The sequence below is a fragment of the Phaethon lepturus genome, unplaced genomic scaffold (assembly GCF_000687285.1).
Source record: "Phaethon lepturus isolate BGI_N335 unplaced genomic scaffold, ASM68728v1 scaffold10369, whole genome shotgun sequence".
NCBI lineage: Eukaryota > Metazoa > Chordata > Aves > Phaethontiformes > Phaethontidae > Phaethon > Phaethon lepturus.
In genome coordinates, this window is record NW_010564168.1 from 145,186 (window position 1) to 166,186 (window position 21,001).

Below are 21,001 nucleotides of genomic sequence, written 5' to 3' on the forward strand. Positions count from 1 at the left end.
CAGTCCTGTATGAGGCGCTCATGTTCCCAGATTTATACACAAGACATGACACTGGCTGAAGCACTATTATTAAAGAGAGATTAAAACAGCTGTACATTATGCTGAAGCACTCACTCTTTCCTTTACAAACAGACGGTCCTGGATTACAAGCAGCACTTGACCATTTAAATCACTACAACAACCAGATTTAACCAGCTGGGCCATATTCTCTTAGGCAATGCATGTTGACCTCCTCAGTCACAGCTGCTCGGATGAAATTCTCATTAGACAACTTATTTTCAGAAGCCAAAGGACTCTGATTAAATATATCTATTTAGACATAATAAAGTCTTTCACTGTACCTTTTCCAATGTTATGAGGTACAACAGAGACCACAAGTAGTATATACAAGTATAACAGACACCTAATATCTGAAGGTATACCACAAAATATTTAAGTATTTGACACCAGCAACTCATATTACTCAAATTCAGATCTTACTGATGGATCAAAAAGTTATTACAATAACATTAAGAGAGACTTGTTGCTGTACTTGCGCAGGGGTTAGAACAGATGACTGGAATTCTTGAGTTCTTTATTCCACTTCTAACTCTACAATTAACTTGATATATGACCCTGTGTTAGCCCAATTCCCACAGCTACATCAACGTTCATGGAGCTCCTCCCTATAAAGGATGCTAACATGTACTATTAATTTATCCAAAGGAGTGATGCAAGATTTCAAGCCCCACAGATTTTACACAGTAGTGTACAGTAGAAATACATGTCTTTTCCCCATTACATTCATTAAAGCAATTATATTATGCTATCTATTTGCTCAAAAAATCAGTAGGTGTTTTCCAATATGGGTAAGCAATTTCGTGACAGATCAGGACTTATTACACAAAGGGTTCCTCAACAGCATTGGCTGCATACCATTTTAAGAAAAAAACTCCATAGAAACATCCTATTTTAAATGATAGATATTAAGGAGCATCATGTATGGTACATGTGCGATTAGGCTATTAATTAGGTTGTTTAAAAGAGACTATAAGATTGCAAAACATTTTCATCATCTCAGACCTCATTTCTCCAACTGACTCTGCACTGAGTCAGTTGCAGCACCCACAGTCACAAAGATCAGAGTCTTAAAATAGTAATTATTTTTAAAATGTTATTTTATTCCAAACAAACAAGCATGGAGATATTACTTCTTTTTAATTCAGAGAAACCTCTGAATACTGAAATAGGTATTCAAATCTGTCCTAAGAATTTTGGTATTCCTAGTCTACACACGAGTTTAAAATCATTGAACTTCCTAAGTGTAACATTGTAAAGAATTTCCAGTCTTTCCATTAATGATTTTGCTGTGTTAGTTTATATGGTACCAGTCAGATGTTCATTAATTATTTTCCGTAAAATGGAAGTGATCTTTTTTTGTACAGAAAATGCTGGATGGACTGAAAAGAACTGAACATGAAAATACAGTCTATGACCTTTGAACATATAGGGAGACTGTAGAATAGTTTTCCAGTATAATATGGTCCATAGAAGGCAAGATTACTTTATAGATCAGAAATTACCTTTATTTTGCAGCTTGTGAGAAGATACAGCATGGGAGGCTCAGACTCAGTGAAAGGGAGATCTCTGCTGTGCACACACCTCTTAAATCAACTAGTGTATAATAACACGGAGGAAGTGCAGAAGATTCTTGAGAATTCATACAAAAATAAGCTACGAAATGCTTGAATCCTTACAGTAAGATACTATGTTTAAACTTTTTGATGCACATTTTTATTAGCACACCATTCAGTATACTCCTGGAAAAGTCTTAGCTGTGGTGTCACTATAATCAACAGGAACTTGTATATTCCCGCAGCAAAGTATGAGCCAAGACCTTTGATTAGCATGGAGTGCCGAATGACTGCTACTGACTGTAAAAATCAACTTTGCCAAAGTAACATTTAAAATAGTTTTCCTAGCCTAACTACTAAATCTAAGAAAGTAATTTTTAAAAGAGTGATCTTTACAGCTGAAAACAGACAGATGGTAGTAAAGAATCTGGGACATTCTCTCTTTAGAGATGTTTCACCAGCTTCAGAAAGGACACCTATAGAACACATTTATATATGTGCTGGCATTTAACAATTATGCCAAAAAATTTGAAAGCCTACTTCCATCCCTACATGATTTTATCCCATATTTAAACATGTTATTGTAGCAGCATCAATTTTAATTGAAATCTACACTGCTACATGGAGCCAAGGGATCCTAAAGTGCACTGTTTGAAGTGCACTGTGACCAAACCATGAAATTGAGGGGGTAAAATCATTCTGAACTCATTCATATTTCAAAGAAAAAAGAAATCACAAAGTTCTACTGCCGTGTCATTCTACTAAGTTACAAATACTCTTCCTGGATTATTTTTAATTCTGCAAAACAACACTGGTAAAATAACTAACAGAATCCACACGGATGCCTCCACACCGGTTTATGTATTTCAGAGCCTCCTGCTCTCACATCTTCCCTGGTTCAAACTCAAGTATGAGCTCACAGACTAGAAGGTATTGTTGCAGAAGCAACCAAGAATTCATTCTACTGGACATGGGGAGAGATTTTCATAGTGGACCCTGACCATGTGAACACATATACTGATAAACTCATTCTCCAATTATGTTTAGTTCCTATCAAGGCAAAAATCTTAGCAAAGTCAGTGAAAATATCTGAATGAGGAGTGAATATATAAACTGCCTTAGATCGCAAGGATTTGTCCTCATTTTTATCTCTCTCTTTTAACGCTTGTAACAATATCTGAGCAGACTGTAAAAAAATTTCTTCAGCCACAATTCTAGACGTATAGGTCAGAACTAGGTACTCTTTACACTTAAACCTCTTTCCCATTCCCCTAGCCACAAATGCTGGGTCATTAAGGTGATGAAAGATGAGAATTTCTAAGGCAAAACAAACCAGCTCATGTTCTATTCATGCCTATTGTTTAAACCAAACATTTATCTTTTAAAAGAACAAATACCGCTGAAGAATATCCCCCACAACTCTACAATGTTGTTATGAATTCATCATAACCTTTCAAGAGTTGAGTTTTCACCTATACCGACATTCTTGCTTTGATTCACAGACAGCCAACACAATTTAGAAAGTTTGAAAAAACTGGCATATTTGCCTAAAATCCCTAATAGGTCTCAAACTACCATTGCCATGGTAACCTGTGAATAACTTTATCCTAGCCTTTGCCAATTATGCAATTTTCTGGCTCTTGATACCCAACACATTCTTTGTGCCATAAAAACTGTTGGGTTTGGGCGTGGGGAAAACGTATTAGTCTTATCCAACACATACCCTCTTGCTCAGTCCTGGTCATTTCTTCTAGTTTCTTCTGCTTCAATGTGTCCACCACATCTGCAAGGCTTCCTTTGCGGCGTTCTGGTGTTCCAAAATTAACACTGGTCATTAGCTCACTGCGGTCACGACCTCCTTCATCGGGCTTGTTTGGTGAGGTAGAGGTATTTCGGAAGGAATATAGGGAACATAACTTATTACTCTCTGAGTCCTGCAAAGAAACAATACAATGTGAAAACATAAGCTATTCTCTTACAACAAAAAAATCTCAAACAGGCAAAAGTTGAAAGCATTATTTATTATTCTGTAATGCTAATGAGCCTACGTGTATACTCCACTTTCTAGAATGAGATTCTAGATTTTAGTTTCTCAGTTTCAGTGCTTGACAGGGGCTCTTTTTTCCTTAAGACCAGTCCTCTCCATGCTTCTAATGATCATACTTCATGCCTGAGACACCCTCATCAAGGATTTTCCTTGTCAGAAACAAGGCACTTCAACACTTTTTTCAGTGAATGTGTTAAGTTTTTAGTTTTATTTAGTTCCTTAAGTAAAGGCAATACATGTAGCACTGAGAGAGAAAATACAGGCAAGGACAAATTATTCCTGGATGGATCCTCAGCTAATGGAAAACAGTATCATTTTAAAACTAGAAAAAGAGTTAGGCCAATAATGACTGAGGAGAAAGGAATCTACTTCACAGTTAAACAAAGCTTATGGTATGTGTCTACCCATGCTCATTCACTGCTTTTTAAATTAAACCCTTTTCTTAAAGAATTAAGGTTGTAATGCTTCTAATATAGAAAAAGGAGATGTTACTTTCCAGGCTAATGTAGTCAAAAATGAGCAAGGAAATGAGTTTATGGCAGAACAAATCATGTTTGCTGATACATAGGTATTGAGACTACATGTATCGGAGAAGGTGTTATATAGTCAAAAACACACAAAGTAAAAAGGGTTCATCTCCCTTGTCAATAGATAACACGCAGTATCTGAGCAATAACCTAAAAGAAAAAAAGCATCAAAAAGCAACGAGCAATGTCAATTCTCCTCAGTTTTATGATACCACCCAACAGTCAACCCCTCTGTGAACTTCTCTGGCTCTGACTCCTCATCGTCCCAACCATACACGCAACATTTGCTGCATCTCTGCTTTCACTCTTTCAGCTAAAAAGAGCACAAATTCTTCCTCAAAAAAGTGCATAGTGTTCCCCACAAACAATAATATTCCTACCACTCTATGAGCTGAAAATACTCATCTACAGAGAAGAAACTTGTGTTGGGAAATGTCCCAGGTGAAACAAGGTCTGAAGAAAGATGGACTAAAGAACATTAACCATCGGCAACAACATCAAACATAAACCTTTGCTTCCGTCTTGAACGGATTAAAAAGTAGCTGTGCAATGTAACAGAAGGACTAACACTAACAATGAGCAAGTGTGGTAACTAAGGTGGTGGTGACAAGTCATCATCAAGCACAGCAGCATATGATCAGCACAGCACTGTTATTGCCATTGGAGAAGGAGGCAGCATTTGCTCATGATGTTGAAAATGTATTTATTCACTAAGACAGGAAACTAGAAGAAGATGCTATCACATCCCAACAGTAGCAGCACCCCTGTCAACACAGTAGGAGTGACAGAGGTTTTGTAAGCGCAGACAGAGAGGTGACAGGGAAAAAAAAACTTTACCTTCATTTTTTCATCTATCAAACATTAAAGAAACTTTCATTTCACCCATTTGTATTCATTAAATAATCAAATACCACAAAGGACAATAATAGCTTAGACAAACCAGGTACAGAGTGAAATTTATTTAGTTGTTTTTAGAAAAGGAAGGCTTTCTTATCTTCAATTCTTTCTGAAAACTACTTGGCGTTTTTCTTAAAATTTGGTCTAAGTTACCATAGAGATGAAAAAAGCATCTTCTAGTATTTTTCAAGTGTAAAACTTGAATTTCTAGAATACATTTCCTCAGTGAAGAATTAATACTATATAACACGTCATTTTCACCTTTGAAGACTACAGTATAAGAGCATCTTAGTAATTTTAAAGGACTTTGTTCTCAAGAAAGCAACGTCCTCTTACAGCACATGAAGCGTACCCATCAGGCTTAATACAGGGTTTTTCATGCTCTCAGCAAGGAACACTAAATCTATTGTTTAGGCCGGAAACAAGAAGATAAGGCTAATCTGTGGAGCAAGTAGAAATGACTGAATGTTCTTCCTCCTGATAACCTAGCCTGTCCCTTTTCTGGATGCGTACATGGTCCTTCACTGCTAATGAAAGATCCTCCAAGTCCAGCATCCGTTAGGTAGCACATCCACACTTCTTTTTCTTGACCAAAAGACTGTAATGTCCATAATCATGATGAGAAGCTTAAATTCATTTCAAACCATGTACATTTATGGAATGGAGGAAGAATGACAGCCTGTGCAAGAACGAGGATCTTTTCAAGTAATAGATTATTTCATATTGTCAGGTTTGTAGGTAATTAAAATTTAGAATAAAAATAAAAGAGTAAAAGGTATCCCTAATATTTTTGGTTCAGTTTGGCCCTACAGCTATAGTATTGAAGTCACTAAATGGCTAATACATTTGCAGCGTATTATCTGAATCGGCACTCTAAGAAACCCAGCAAGGATGACTTCTTGAGCTTTTCTGAAATATTTCAGAAAAAAATCTTTCCATCTTTTGCTGAAATCAGAAATGGTTAAAAGGAGCGGCTGAGGATTCAGCAAGTAAACTGCACAAACTGAAAGGCATTCAAGGGATTAAATGGGCAAATGGAAATACTGTAGACCAGTCCAGTACAAATACCTTATCTAATAATAGCAGAACTCATTTAGAAAAATCTAAATCAGCTGCATGTACAATTATCCACAAGAAACAAAACCAATTCCCATGCATTCTATGATTCTAGAGACATTTGTGAATAATCTAGAAATAAAATGTAGCTACAATGAAACACTGAAAAGGCTTCAGAAAGAATTTTATATCTATGCAATCAGAATAGAAATTTTTCTCCAACGTGTCTAATGTTGGCAGCCTTCTTTTTTATCCCAGCCATATGAACAGGTTATATTGACCTCACATCCATGGCAAACTAGACAGATCAAAAAACAGTGGGGCAAGAGAAGCACCTCTGTTCTGTTTTCTCTAGAAAGGTGACTCAACTGTATTTGAAGGGAAGTGGTTACTGCAGCATTCGGTTTGTTGAAAATCAAATAAAAGTTGCAGCAAATTTATTAAGGATTTTAATTTGCTTGGTGGACCTTGCAATATTTTGCGGACCAATGCATGTCACATTTATGTCCCAGCACCTCATCCACTGCATGACCCTGAATTCTCACGTTTAAAATTCATGTATTTCTGTAAAATGGCATTTCAAGTCTAAACTTGAAATAATATCTTCAACACATGACAGTCCCTTTGAAAGGTGCATTTTTCAAGGTGTGCTATTCTTCCCGATTTCAGTGATATGCATGTAAGGAGGGGGGAAAATGAAAAATATTTTGTAATAAGATAAATATCAGACATTTATTCTATGGACAAAAGTTTTAAAACAGAGCATGCTTCTTCATCCAACACTGGTGAAACTTGGTCACAGTAATCTCTACACACTTTTAATCTTGACTGTATTAGTCAAGAAATAGAACAATATCAGCATATTAATAAAGTGTCAGTATGAAAATATTATGCCCATCTGAAGCATATTTTACTTCCAATAAGAACGGAGTGCTTAGAAAAGCAGAAATTTAAGAAAAAGGTATGTTTGTAAAATTTTGAATTTGGTCCTAACAGAAAGAGTTAGGTAAAAGTATTGCTTACCACAGATAACCTAGCAAAGTGGGTTTCTTCTCAGTTTGATCCAAAGTGACATTTGGTGCAGACTGCTCAGGATCCCACCATACCTTTCCTAGACTTATAAAACTATCCTCCCACTCACATGCTAATACTGGATAATTGTAGAACAATTGTTTATGCCCATACCAGAATACATAAGGGTATTGCATAGGGATTTTTTCCCAGCACAACGGTGGCTTTTCCAGACTAGCCCTTGATAATTGGCAAACAATAAAATTTAAAGACAGCTTATTACACAAAATTAGGCATAAATCTGACCACCTAAGGAACAACCCGTATGACGATTTTGCATCTTAAGCTTTATACTTTGCCTTACTGTGTCAGATATAAAAATGTTTTAAGCTGAATAAGTATCTATTTGCAGATATGACTAAACCAGAAAATCTTACTGCCCAGCAGCTGAAGACAGAAACTCAGTCTGGACTGATCTTACTATTCCAGCTGCTTACTATTCAGCAGGGACAAAATTAACTCTATTTTTGAAAAGTTGGGTTTTAACATCAAGGTAAATAAAGGGCATTTTTTCTGTATACATTTTCTTGCCAGACCATTAGCACAAACAAAATTTTATTACAGATCATTCAGCCCACTGTGCCTAGTGTTTTGACAAAATGTCCCTATTATAACACCTTAAATACCTATATATAGCCATTAAAATTTAAGGATTAAGTTTCAAAGTGGGCAAAATGGAGAAAAATAAATAAATGCACAAAAGACAGAAAACCAGAAATTAGCAAGGCATGAATACTAAAATACTACGCATGGCTCACAGAGGTAGGTAGCCTGTGCATGAAATCATACTTTTACTTACCCCTAAAACCTCTACCTAACCCCCTACTCATATGTCAATGAGAAAACAACATTAATATTTTGAGTGCAATATGGTAAAAGCTTTCCTAGGTCTATCCTTGGCCTTTTTCAAGTTAGAGGGGCAGTGTAATTCTTTAACCAATCCCAGGTTTGCTTTGATGATATGTGGTCCAACAGCAATGTCCTTAGCCCCATCAGCTTTCCAGGCGGCCCAGTGTAAACAATGAGTGGCCTATTGGCCATTCCTTTTAGAATTGCTGTGAATGGCTCAAATATAGTATTGTTAACAGCAGAAACAATTCTGAATAATTACAAACAACGGCTTGGTATAAATAAAGAGGTAGACTCTTTCTGACTACATACATGGCAGTTTCTTCACACTCCATAATAATTCCTTTAAAACTTTTACATTAAGATAATAAGTACAGATATTTCAGCATGCCTCTTACTCTGATAAACTTATTTTATAGCATGTACATTCACTAAATTTCACAAGTTACACTGGTAAAATCCTTAAAAAAGAGAGCTGTTTAGTTTCTGTACAAAGGAAGGAAAATCCTTATACTTTCCTAGATGTTTCTGTTGAAAAGGGATTGAACAAATAATTATAATTTTCTTGTTAGTGTAAAAAATGTATTTTCTTGTGTTTTTAGATTCTAACAGTTTAAGTAGTTAATTTTCCCATCAGTTGTCACACTGGTTTTAACAGAATAAATGAAGGAGTACTGCTGTAAGTACTGGTAAATGTAAATAAAGGTATTGAAAGTTGACCCAGTATTTTTTATATCAGGAAGCTAATGTTTATAGCAATATCTGCAAACTGAATCCTGAGCCAATTTGTATCAACTTTTATGAAGCCCATTCATTTCCAAAATAGAGCAAACACACACAAAATGACATTTCTATTGGTGCAAGACTGTATACTAGAAACAGGATTCAATATTCTTGTTCCTTCCTCTGAATGGCCAGAGTACAAGATATGGGGGCTGCATTTGGGGCTGAGAAGCAACATCTCAGTTTGGGAACTTCACAATCACAGAATCATGGAATCATTAAGGTAGGAAAGGATCTCTAAGATCATCAAGTCCAACAGTCAACCCAACATGGGTGGAGATCTGGCTTGGAACAGATCTCTCTCTGGGATCCTCATAAGGGTTTAGGACAGACCAACAGTCTGGTGAACTGGATTCTCTGTTCAGGAGCCTTAGAAGAGGGGAGTGCACAAGGCTGTGGATTTTAATAAAGAGACATTGCATTTGCATTATGGTGGCGTTTATATTTCCTGTAGAGAAGGTAGATTCTGTCTCAGAGAAAGAAGCTCTCTGAAGGTGTGAAAAGAGGAAAACTCAGGAACTGAAACTATGGGCTGTACAAAATCAGGGTAACAGTGTTAGCAATTTAATAATAACTACTGTCAATTTTGATTGAAAGTTGACGACTGCAATCCTACCCAATAGCCAAAGAGAAAACTGTCTCTGTAAGAGTTCAACTGAAAACACGGGATGAATGGCCAAGAAGAAGTAGAAAGCAAATATTACTAACATAAAATGTGTTAGCTGAATTGCTTATTTCCATGTGGATGAGGCTTTTCTGTTATAAATGGATATTTATCTGCCTCTGCATTGAATGGGACACATGTAAACACCCCAGGAAAGTTGGATATCCAGAGTGGTTTTGATTCCAAGTACTAGAGGCATGCTGGCACTTGGAACTAGTCTGGAGTTAACATATAATGAAAGCAAATGTTTACAAAATCATTTCCAATCACTACATTAAATAAGGTTTCCCATTTTGAGGAATTTAATTAAATAGAATTAAGAGAAATTAAAAATCTAAGTGATCATTTCCAATTCTCATCTGATTTAAAAAAAAAAATACTTTTATTAAGAAAGATTTATTTAAATCCAAGGCTTGAGAATGACTGCTATGAGCTATTGAGAGAACATAATTTGTAAAGTCTCAGCAAATTATGCTAGTGGGAGGGCAAATGGCAAGTAATGGAATAAAACCTCAAGTCTTTAACTCAGCATCTACTCTGATAAAACTTACACCGATTTCACTGCCAAATTATAGGCTAAATACAACTTGTAAAAGGCTTGTATTTTTTTTTTCAAAAAAAATTTCACCTTTTATACACATCTAAAAACATCAACAAGAACCAATGCAACAATAAGCATTAGCTCTAAGCCAAGAAATAGTATGCTAAATTAAGAAAAAAAGAAAGGAAAATAAATTTTGTTTAGATCAAAAGTTTGAAAATGAGATGACATAATGATCAGGCACATATGATACAAATATGGCCTTACGGATAGGCCACTGCAAGACTAGATATCTGTTTGGAAGGAATAGGCAGGGACTTTTTCCTTGATGTAAAATATGACCACTTAATTTCAGCAATCCTTGCATATTCAGTTGTTGGAGCAAACCAAATGAATCTAGGTACACCAACTTTTGGGTAGAGAGATTTCAGGAGATTACGATTATTCAACTATGTGATTTAAACCCTTCTCTTTACAAATGAGCAAATCTGTGAAAGATGTTGACAGGCATTTTGCTCCATTTCAGAACAGAAAATCACCTCAGAATTGTCGACAATACAATGACCAATCATTTCTATATGGCAATCAACTCACAAATGATATGCATAAACTCATGTGTGCTTTTGTAAGGGTTAGATGCTAAGGATTTCCTTAATTCTCCAAATACCATATGTCCTAACTCCCTCTGTTTAGGTTTGGTAATAAATCACAACAATATTGAGACTTTATGCCCTGGACTTTGGTTAAATGCTCTTATTAAGGAAAAAGTAATGGAAGAATCATTTATAGAATGAGTATTTAGACTTATATTTTCATCTAAACTGAAACTGAAGATGCATTGTGATCAATCCCAGCTGATTAGCACTGTTTACCTTTTGGGTAAATAAAGACACATATTTTGTGATGTATGCTTGTCAGAAGCTGCCAAATAAAACAAGGATTCTGTGGCTTGGATATTCCAGACCACTTTGTATATATACAGCTTCCTCCTATTAGGTCGTCTTAGTTGTTCAACTTATAACTAGATCTATTGTAAATATCAAAATAAAATTTGTATTTATGTTTTTAGCAGTATCAAATGCACATGGAAATCCTTCTCTGTATATAGTTACATGACATGTATTACATGCTTTATGTTTCCCTTTTAGCATTTGCAGAGGAATGCATGCAGGAAACCAGCCTGCTGCACAGAATACTTGTATTTCTTTAAGGTAAACACTGATGAAACATTTGGAAGATTGAAATAAAAACAAGACATTTATGAGACATAAAGGTATCACATAAAACTGTTGTGAATTACAATAACATTGGCTGAATCCCAGAACAGATAATCCTTATAAACATGCAGGAATGTTGTAAACTGTATATGAATGTCAGTGATATAGTACATTAGGAGATTCATATTACACTTGGTGCTGTGTGAGTCTCAGTCACTGGATTTTTCATGACCTCAAAGATTAAAATAAATATATGTAGTATCTTTCCTCCCTCCATGAAGACATTTTATGTACACAATTTTATTATGCTGAACAAAGATACCAAAGTCTGCTTTTTCTTGAGCTGTCAAAGTACAAAAGAAATGCAAAAAGTCCTTGCACAGATGTAGTAAAGTGCTGGATTTTATCTTTTGGCAGGTGCTCAATATGCAGCCCACATAATCACATGTTAATGACTGGAGTGTGTTAATCAGCATGCATACCTGATTCCTTCTTGCCCAAGGAAAAAAAAAATTTAACAATTTTGAGCATGTTAATGCTTCTACTTTTGAAAAAATTTATGTCAATATACAGAATGGAATTAAAAACTTTTCAGAAATTGCTTTATAAAAAATAAGTAAGGTTAAAATAAGAGAAAGAAATAGAATGACTACAGGTTGAGACAAACATAAACTTTTGTGAAGAATTCAGGGGATGATTAATTCTGTTTAAACACAGTCCACCCTAGAATATAGGGAAAGGTTTAAAATAGACCGTGCATTTGGAAAAAAAATTATACTGTGTCAAAATGAAAATAATACAAGTATAACAGGCATGCCAAAAAGAACAATTATTTGGTTATTCTTAAAATAAATTAAATTTTGTATTTCACCACCCTGCTTAAGCGCATTATCCTGCTCACTTTTAGGGAATTGTTTTATAATTTTTCATATTAAATGTAAACATCTTTTTATGCTAAAGCTAGTAAAACTAAGTCCTTGATCTTTCAAACCTTTAGACGTGTGCTTAACATTATAGTTGTTGGTAGTTCTAATAAAGCCAAGTTTAGCGAATACTCAAACGCTTTTTGAATCAAAACAATGTGCTTGGGGAAAAAAAAAATATTTCTATCTTTTCTGCAACACCTTTCTCACATAAGTCATTTAATGAAAAGTAAAATATCATATCACCTGCTTTTTCACACCCTTTACTTTCAGCCAAAACTTTGTATCCATGTAATTACATGTGAAAGTATTTATCTCTTTAGTTAGATAAAAATTCTGATGCACTACCTGGCATGCAGAAATAATATCACAATCACAGTAGAATTGCTTTCGATCATCACAAAACTCAGATTTCTACATGTAAATAACAGCTGCATGAGCAATTTAGTAGATACAGAATTGCCAGAGTTTAAGGCATTTATATTTGATGCATTTTATATGCTCATATCCAGCCTGTAAATGAACTAAAAATAAAATTTCAAAACATGTAATTGTATCTATAACTTTTGAGAATTTGAAGCCATGAATTTATATACCAACAAATTCACAATGTTTAGCATGTGTAAACGGTTTTCAATGATCTTTCCTAAAAACCTGAGTTTATTTTCCTCAAAGGGAAAAACTTTCAACAAGAGGAGTTAATAACAAGGAGTGGGGGGAGCGACAGGATTGTGCTTGTTTTATGTAGAGACAGTAAGCACCGAAACGTTAAGACCTTCAGGATACCGCCTATTTCTGCCTTTCTGATACCAGTAGTTTTGCTAAAGCTATATAAAGTTAAATTTGATACTTGGTGATTTAAAATGATTTTTAAAGCAACAAATACATGTGGCATTAAGAGACCTTCACTTTTTCTGCTGCATATACAAATTTACTATCAGTGCTGCTGAGATGTGTGTGCAGACACAGGGGAAAGGTAGCAAGCCTTTCACTCTTTTGGCAAGAAGTCAACAAAAGACAGGGACTTGACATAATTATGAAATACATGTCGACGTTGCCATTTGAGATAAAATCCAACGAGATACATTTCATTTCTAAATCCAAGGTGTCTCTGAATGATGTTACAAAATGTATGGGGAAACATAGCATATATTTGGAGGCAATTAACTTGTATTTGTATATGTATAAGTGTTTGATTTTCCTCAGTCACAGGGAAGCAACACCCACCCTTCAGCCTTTACTTCCTGCTATGGTTCCCTGTAATAGTCTCTCACTGCATCTTTCCAAGTAACAGTGGAGAAAAAAGATGTGGATGCCCTCATTCTGTGCCTGCACACACTATGTGCCATCTAAGGTGGTGGTCAGGGGCGGAACAACAGTGGGAAAACAAAAGAGTACAGTGACCATCACGGTGCTACGTCGTCATGTATGATGATCGGCACAGTGCCTGCAAGTCCTTCACAAACCAGACTGTTGTATCGGGGTGGGGGGGAGTGTCTGTGGAATCCTACTATTTGGAGAAAGATTCTGAATTTCATTAGGCTAAAGCTGCTCAAATTTATTGTTCACGAAGGCCACATCTAGCTTTTACAGCCATGGGAATACACCATCCCATTCCTCAAAGATCAGGGCACTTGCCATCTAATTTTGTATCTTCTTATTGGCACTGCTTTCTTCTGATACTTCAGAGCAAAAATATAAAACCTTCACAATTTACCTCACAAGCTGTGCGGGGCTTTATATAAAGATGGGGACCATTCCTGGTTCCTCAGCAAACAAAGCACAAATTATGATTCTCCATTTCTTTACATATTTACTAGTAAACATATTATTGGGATACAACAATTTAATTACTACTAAACTTAGCAAAGGTTAAGTATTGTTGGCTTTTCCCCACTCATTCTCTCTCAGTCTGTTGCCCTAAGAGAGACAGGTTTTGGATACAATCTAGAAATTTGACTGTATTTCTTGCCTGCTACTCACTGTCCAAGGGAGAAAGCAGGATAGTTCCCTCATGACCTTAGTACCACTTTGCTCTCTTTCCTACAGTTTACTGCAGCAAACAGATATGTCCTTAGCCTAAAATAGATTTTATTTTCTAGTAGAACTACAGGCAGCCACAACTACCCATATGTCCAGTTATTTTTATATTAAGTTACAGTCAGAAATATACATATAATCTTTTCAACTCAGCAATATGAAATTACAGATATCTTTCAGTTGTTTTATTTTCTCCCCACTGTAACATCGAATTGGCTGGTGATATGATACTCACAGTGTAAGTCATTACAGGTCTGACGTTACAGTTGTTACACATTGCTGAATCTGTCAAATGAAAAGGGAGCACAAAGGGAATTTCCAAATGCAGCTGCTATTTCCCATTTGTTAAATCCTTTTATTACACCATATAAGTACACAGCTGGGAAATACTATAGAGTGGGAGTTAAAACAAAATATTTTGGCTTCCAGACATTCAGAATACACAAAGGACTCAGTGGAAAGCAATGCCTGATATCAAAAGGGAGTGAAAGTTTGAAAACACTTCTAGCCAGTGTATTTTTTTTATGATAATACACAATGTAGTTTAAAGGTATCTTGTATTACAGAAAGTGCTGCATACCATAAATGTTGGGAAGAAACTCAATGGGTTTTTTTCAGTCAAGTTGCCCTACTACAGTGTCTTTTTTTTCACCTAAGATCTGCATGGCCCTCTTAGCATGTTACAATGCATACTGTGTGCTCTCACAAATTCCAGCGAACTCCTTAGTAGTATTAAGGGCATGAAGGATGCAGGATACCTTAATTAGGTACCATATAAAAGAGAATTTTTTTTCCTCCATATATGTCGACACAGCATTCTTTGAATGTACTATCTTATAAACAGACAACACACGTTATTGATGCATTTTAATGACAGCACTACTGTCTTTGCTTTCAGTGTAACTGCTATGAGCAGGTGCTTCTTCAAATCTGCTTTAAGAGGATCCATCTGGGAAAGGTCAGAAAGCGCTTATCCTTGTAGGAGTTTGGTTTTAGTAAGTAGAAAAGTGGTCACTACCCCAGCACCTATCTCAAAATTGCCCAACCCACCTTCTGGAATTTGTCTTTCTGGAAAGAAACTCCTATCCTCCCTTAAAGGAGTATGAAATTGCCTTCATCAGGAAAATTGCAGGCACCTCTGAATTCTTTCTTAGCAATATTGATGATTGCTTGGAGATTGAGCGGTGTTTCAGAGAAACTTTATGCAATTAATTGAAGCTTAAAGGTTTGCTCATGAAGGACATAAATGAGGGAGAAAAAAAAAAAAATTAAACAAGTTACCCTAATTGACAGTCCGTTAAGGAAGGGGAAAAAAAAAAAAAAAATCTTTTCACCACTTCACTCTTGTGATCTAGCTAGTCATCTAACTCACCCAAACTGTAAATACACTGGGACTTTGCTCTGTGCGTTTTAGATCACTTAAGTGCTACCAAATAGCATTCTTCAGAACTTCAGTTTTCACTTCTGGCCAAGCCTTGTAAATTATACCCAGTTTTGAGCTGGGGAAAAAAAAAAAAAACTGTTTGGTTTAGCCTTGAGCTACCTAAATAATAATGACACACATCCACCACCAGATTTAACCCAAGGGAATTGTTGAAACTCCTAATGATTTTCAGGACATTCATCTACATAGATGGAATATTTACTGAAAAAAGGAGAGAGGAAAACCAGAATGCTAAGTCACTCAAGCAACGTTTATGCACCTGTTCTGAAACACGATAAGCTGTGTATTGATTCATGCCTGTCCAGAGGTACAGCAAGTGTTGACATGATAGTGCAGTATTACGAAAGAAAACAGAGATTGCACTCTGTTGCTGTACGTGTAAACCCACTTCAGAGCAATACAACTGATCATACTGCAAGAGGATCTATCATTTTGGCTGAAGCGTTACTCCAGGTCCAAGAAACAGCCTGAATCAAAAACAAATGCTTTGAGGGACTCCTAGAGGCTAGGAATCCCTTTCTCTCTGGGACAGGGTCATTTTATTAATGTTACTGGTGTCCTAAGGCCGAAATTCCCAGACTGCACATGCGCCTCTGAATGAAAAAGAAAGTAGCTAATGAATTCACAGATTTATTTTTTCCATCAACAAACTTGGTCAATTCTTTCTAGTCTGCATCCGGCTTCTTCTCCTGATAACATAGAAGTTAAAATTATTCTTATGCGCTTAACACATGACTTGGGCAAAAGAGTGACTCTCCATCCAAAATGAGGTTCCATCTGAGAATTCTGCATAGAAGCCATATATACAACTCACAACCTACTTTGCCAAATTACTAACCTATAATCATTTTTCTTTTTAGTCATTTTTGCAGTTGAAATTTTGCCTTCTTCATGACAGCCACACAAATACACAGGAATATTTTAGGCCTGACAGAAAGTTCTGCACTGGGTTCAACTGTGCATTACATATTAGGTAGCACTTTTCTGGTTTGGTTTGATCCTTTTAGTCAATTAGATTTTAGAAAGAAAAAAAAAACCCCACTATATTAACAAAATACGTATTATTGTAGTGATAGTATTTAATTAATTCCAGGTATCACAATATGCATGAAGAATTTCAGTATCTTTGTTGATTAATGCATTAGAATTACTATTTCTAGTCAAAATTGAAATAAGCTCATTATTGTTAGTGCTGTCAAAAAATTCTACAATTGCTTTTTAACCTTATTGAAAGCTGTTGATTCATACTGAAAAAAAATACTTGCTGAAAAAAAATCCCCTCAGACATTTAATAAAAATACAGAAGAAATTTTATGAAAACGCAAGGTATTCTTTCTAAATTAGCTGTGTGAATTTGATGTCTGTGAAAGTCACTTTCTGGAGAGTCTGGAATTACGGTGATCTAAATTTACAGAACACCTGGCTGCTCCATATACCTTAATTCTGTTCCTCAGAAACACATGCAAGGAAAATGAATTGACGGAGATGCTGTACCCATTTAGTCTGCTCATTTATTGCAGAGTTTTGGGGACAGAGAGACAGAATTACAACTGCAAAATAATCTTATCTAGGTTACTGAAGAGAATACAGATAATAATTCTGATCATTGCTAACATCACCTATATATAAACTGGTGATCTAGAGCAGAAGAGTATGACATAGTTACTCATAAACACCTTTCCCCTCCACACGACACAAGGTTGTAATTTCCTATAAATACAGCAGGATGTTTGTCACCTAAAATGCCAGCCGCTTTGTTGTTATGTAAAGCTATACTACTCTAGATTTCTGAGAGACAAGTAAAAAAATACATTAAAATTTCTTCCTTCAGCACAACACTTTGCAGATGACAAACAGTTGTGAGCTACATCCTCCCGTCAGAAATTAATGCTTGAATATATGAGCTAGAGAGGTTATGACATAAATCAGGTTATGAATGAAAACATGATAAATAGATGCATTTCCTTTCCGAAGGTGAACTCATCAAATGACCTCATTCATATAGACCTGTATACTTAAGAAGATTATACAATTGTAATTTACAATTACACCATATTGATGTTGATCTATTACTAACACTGACACTTTAACATTTAAAGAGCTTTATACCTATGAAGGATTGTACTAAACACGTCATTCAAAATGGAAGTGAACAGTTTTTTACAATCCTAATTTAGAAAGACACTGTGAGAACAGTGAAACTCACCATTCTGTGTTGGGCTGAGATGACTCCATCCCACTCAGGATCTTGTTGGATGGTTGTGACCAGAGTTGGTAGCTCCTCAGAGTGAGGTTTGTTGTGCATTACGTTATGTAGAGGCAGATGAGAGGTCACATGTTGATCACTGTTGCCCTCTTCCTTGTCTCGTGATGCTAGATCCTGGGTCATTGTTTCCTCTCCATCAGCTGCACATGCAAATGGAGAGGTAGCCTGCTTGGAAGACATTCTTCTACAAAACAAGAAAAGCAGACAAAAATAAAACATTGGTGTTAAATGAAAATAAAATCAAGCTCAAAACAGTCCTCTAAACACACCACACTTGCCTACAACAGTTAAAAATAAATCATATGTAGTTGACAAAAGTACTCTAAAAAGTATGGGTTTGGGGGATCTGGATCCAAAACACTGAGATAAAGTATTTGTTGATGCCAAGCCAAGGTCAGGGTTAAGTTATATGATGTCATTCTATTCATTTAGACTTGTCAAACAATATAATTTTCTCCAGCCATAAGAAAATAGTGATTTTATTGGTATTTTCATGTTGATTTTGCATAAGAGTTCAAGTCTTTACATTCTTACTCCCATGAGCAATCTGAAGGTTATAAGCAAACGTTTAAATGAGAGAGTCCATCGTGCTTTCTGAATGTCATTCCTTGCAAGCAGAAGATGTTTTCTACACAGATGAGAATTTTTAATCCATTTCAAATTCTGCTAAATAAGTCCTTTTGCTGTTTGTTTAAAGCTGTATCTGCTCTTAACCTGTTTAAAATTTTACCCAGTTTTACCTTTCGGAAAATGTTTTGAGAAGTTCATGTGAAAAGTGTTCTAAAACTGAAAGTTTTATCAAATGGGTAGATAATATCTGAGTAATCTTTTACAGTTTGAACTAAAAATCTAAAATAATTATGTTTCATTTCATATTAGGCATCGAGTGCAGGATACAGCTCAACAAATTACTTTAAATGACTTAAAAGTGTAATGAATAAATGCATTGATTTATGTTAAATGTCTTTTCCTAATAATGGCCTCTTACTACCATCTCATATGCAAACACAGCTTTCACCACAGTTTCTGCACTTAAATGAAAATATAACTGACTTCAACTCAAAATCTGAAAACACTTTTTTTTAAATTTCTAATAAGATTAACTACAACTGTTAAAACAATCATTAATAAACCTGAAAGAAGTCAGCTAAAATATATTAGCTATTTTCCCAGGTTTTAGTAACTTTAGAATATCCTTGACACTGAAATTGCTGAGAAACTAAGGAATAAGATCTTCACCTTAATTGCTTTTTAACAATAATTGATTTCATACCATTTCTTTAAAAATGCACAAATCAGTTAACATAGGAAACCACATGAGCATTTTTCAAATTAGCAAATCATTAACTTGCTAGTACTGTTTCTACAGACAAATAAATACTGATTAAAGGGTCTGGAAATCTGAGACTAACAGTTAAATTTACAAATCTGTCACATGCTTTCATGAATATTACAGTGAAGGAAATATCAAGTGCAAAGAAAAATAATTAAGTTAATTCCAATTTAAACAGTAGTTTTTATGTAGCAGCCCGTGTTTCACATAGGATTTAACAGCTAATGCTAAATTTCTCACAATTAATGAGGGAATTCAGATTTAGTATCCTACAGTGAAAAAAAATTAATATAGGATCAGCTAATCTAATTATGTACAGTTCTATATGAAAGTATTACAAGCTTTGAAGTGCTTTGAAACATATTAAAACACTGATACCTATTTAGAATAACTATTCTGTAAATAGAGATAATCCTACCTCTTAAACTCGATACTGGTGGGGAAAAAAAGATTTGCATTTTCTTTAGGGAAGCCTAAAAGTAAGTGGGAGTCTATTATTAATGTTGCCAATAAGCAGAACTGAGGAATTTAAACCGTGTATTACATTCTTACTACGCTAAAGAATTTGTGTTGATGCTACAGAGAACATGCCAAGAGTTCAGCAACCGGCATTATTGTACATACTTCAAAAGGTTCTGCTTCATAATTACTGTGATCCAAGATAAAATAAAAGGTTTACTTTCCCTTTTCTCATTAAGAGAGTCACGTTAATGTAATCACTCACATGAAAATATAAGTCAACGCTCTATGAAATTTGAAAACCAGGCATGAAAACTGAAAGTCACAATAAAGGATTTGCCTTTCTTTTACCTTCTCAGCAGATCTCGTTCCTGTTTCAAACTGAACGAGCTTCTGTGAAAAGCAATAGCTATGGCTGTTTCTTCACTATAAATTAATCATGACACAAAACTAGAAATGAAAATGTCTCTTAAGAATAATTTCAACTACAAACTGCACCAATGAATAATAGTGCACAATCCTAATTAAACACAACTCTGCAGCTGCAAAAATAGGCTGAATCTGTCCAAAGCTACGAATTGGCTTTAAAGGCTGGTTTGTTAGGGATTGTTTTCTTAAGGAAGGCTGGGCCCTCAGTCTTAATCAGCCAATAAATTATTTCCTGCAATTACATTAAATAGAAAATTATCTTCAAATTGGGAATGTTAATTGAAAATCAAAATTCAGACTGAAGTTTAGAAATTACATGCTGAATATAATTAGTCTAGTAAGGCTTCACCTCTATTTCATAAACAGGCTTTTGGTATTTCCTCAAGTGACCATTCAGTAAAGCTATCTACTGGTAATGCACTATAGAGGAAATACTTCTTTTTTTTTTGCCATATACACTAATATACTTTCGTCTTATTCAGGATGTTTTAAACACAATTAAATAAAAATCTCTATTTATGTTCTGTTGCTTAAGTTGATCACACAGAGAAAAGGGGACTCTGTTAACCTTAAAAATAAAATCATATTGACAAAGTTGCATTCATTAATAATCTCAAGCCATGCCCAGCAACTTTTTTCTGTACTAGACTAAGAGAACAGACCAAGAGCGGGGTTCAAATCCTTCCTAGCTCCACCTACCCCTTTTATCCACTGCTGCATTATGATCAGACACGCTTTCATACTGCACTTTACTCAGTTGCCTATAGTCCTGGAGCCTGAAAAGAAAGACAAGCTCAGGCAGGCCTCCCAGGCACTTGCTCTCCTCATGACATAATTTTTAG

At 35.3% G+C, this 21,001-nt stretch overlaps 1 protein-coding gene across 1 annotated transcript in view; it reads right to left on the bottom strand.

Annotated features, from left to right (window-relative positions):
* Positions 1–18,138, bottom strand: part of LOC104626765 (transcription factor SOX-6-like) — a gene marked incomplete at its 3' end in the record, with an annotated part of 141,078 nt that extends 122,940 nt beyond the window's left edge. Inside the window, exons 1-2 of the mRNA XM_010294785.1 lie at positions 17,879–18,138; positions 3,337–3,547 (exon numbers count right to left, since the gene is read on the bottom strand). Coding sequence (XP_010293087.1) covers positions 3,337–3,547; positions 17,879–18,118 — 451 coding nt within the window. The remainder of the gene's footprint in view (positions 1–3,336; positions 3,548–17,878) is intronic.
* Between the last annotated feature and the right edge of the window lie 2,863 nt (positions 18,139–21,001).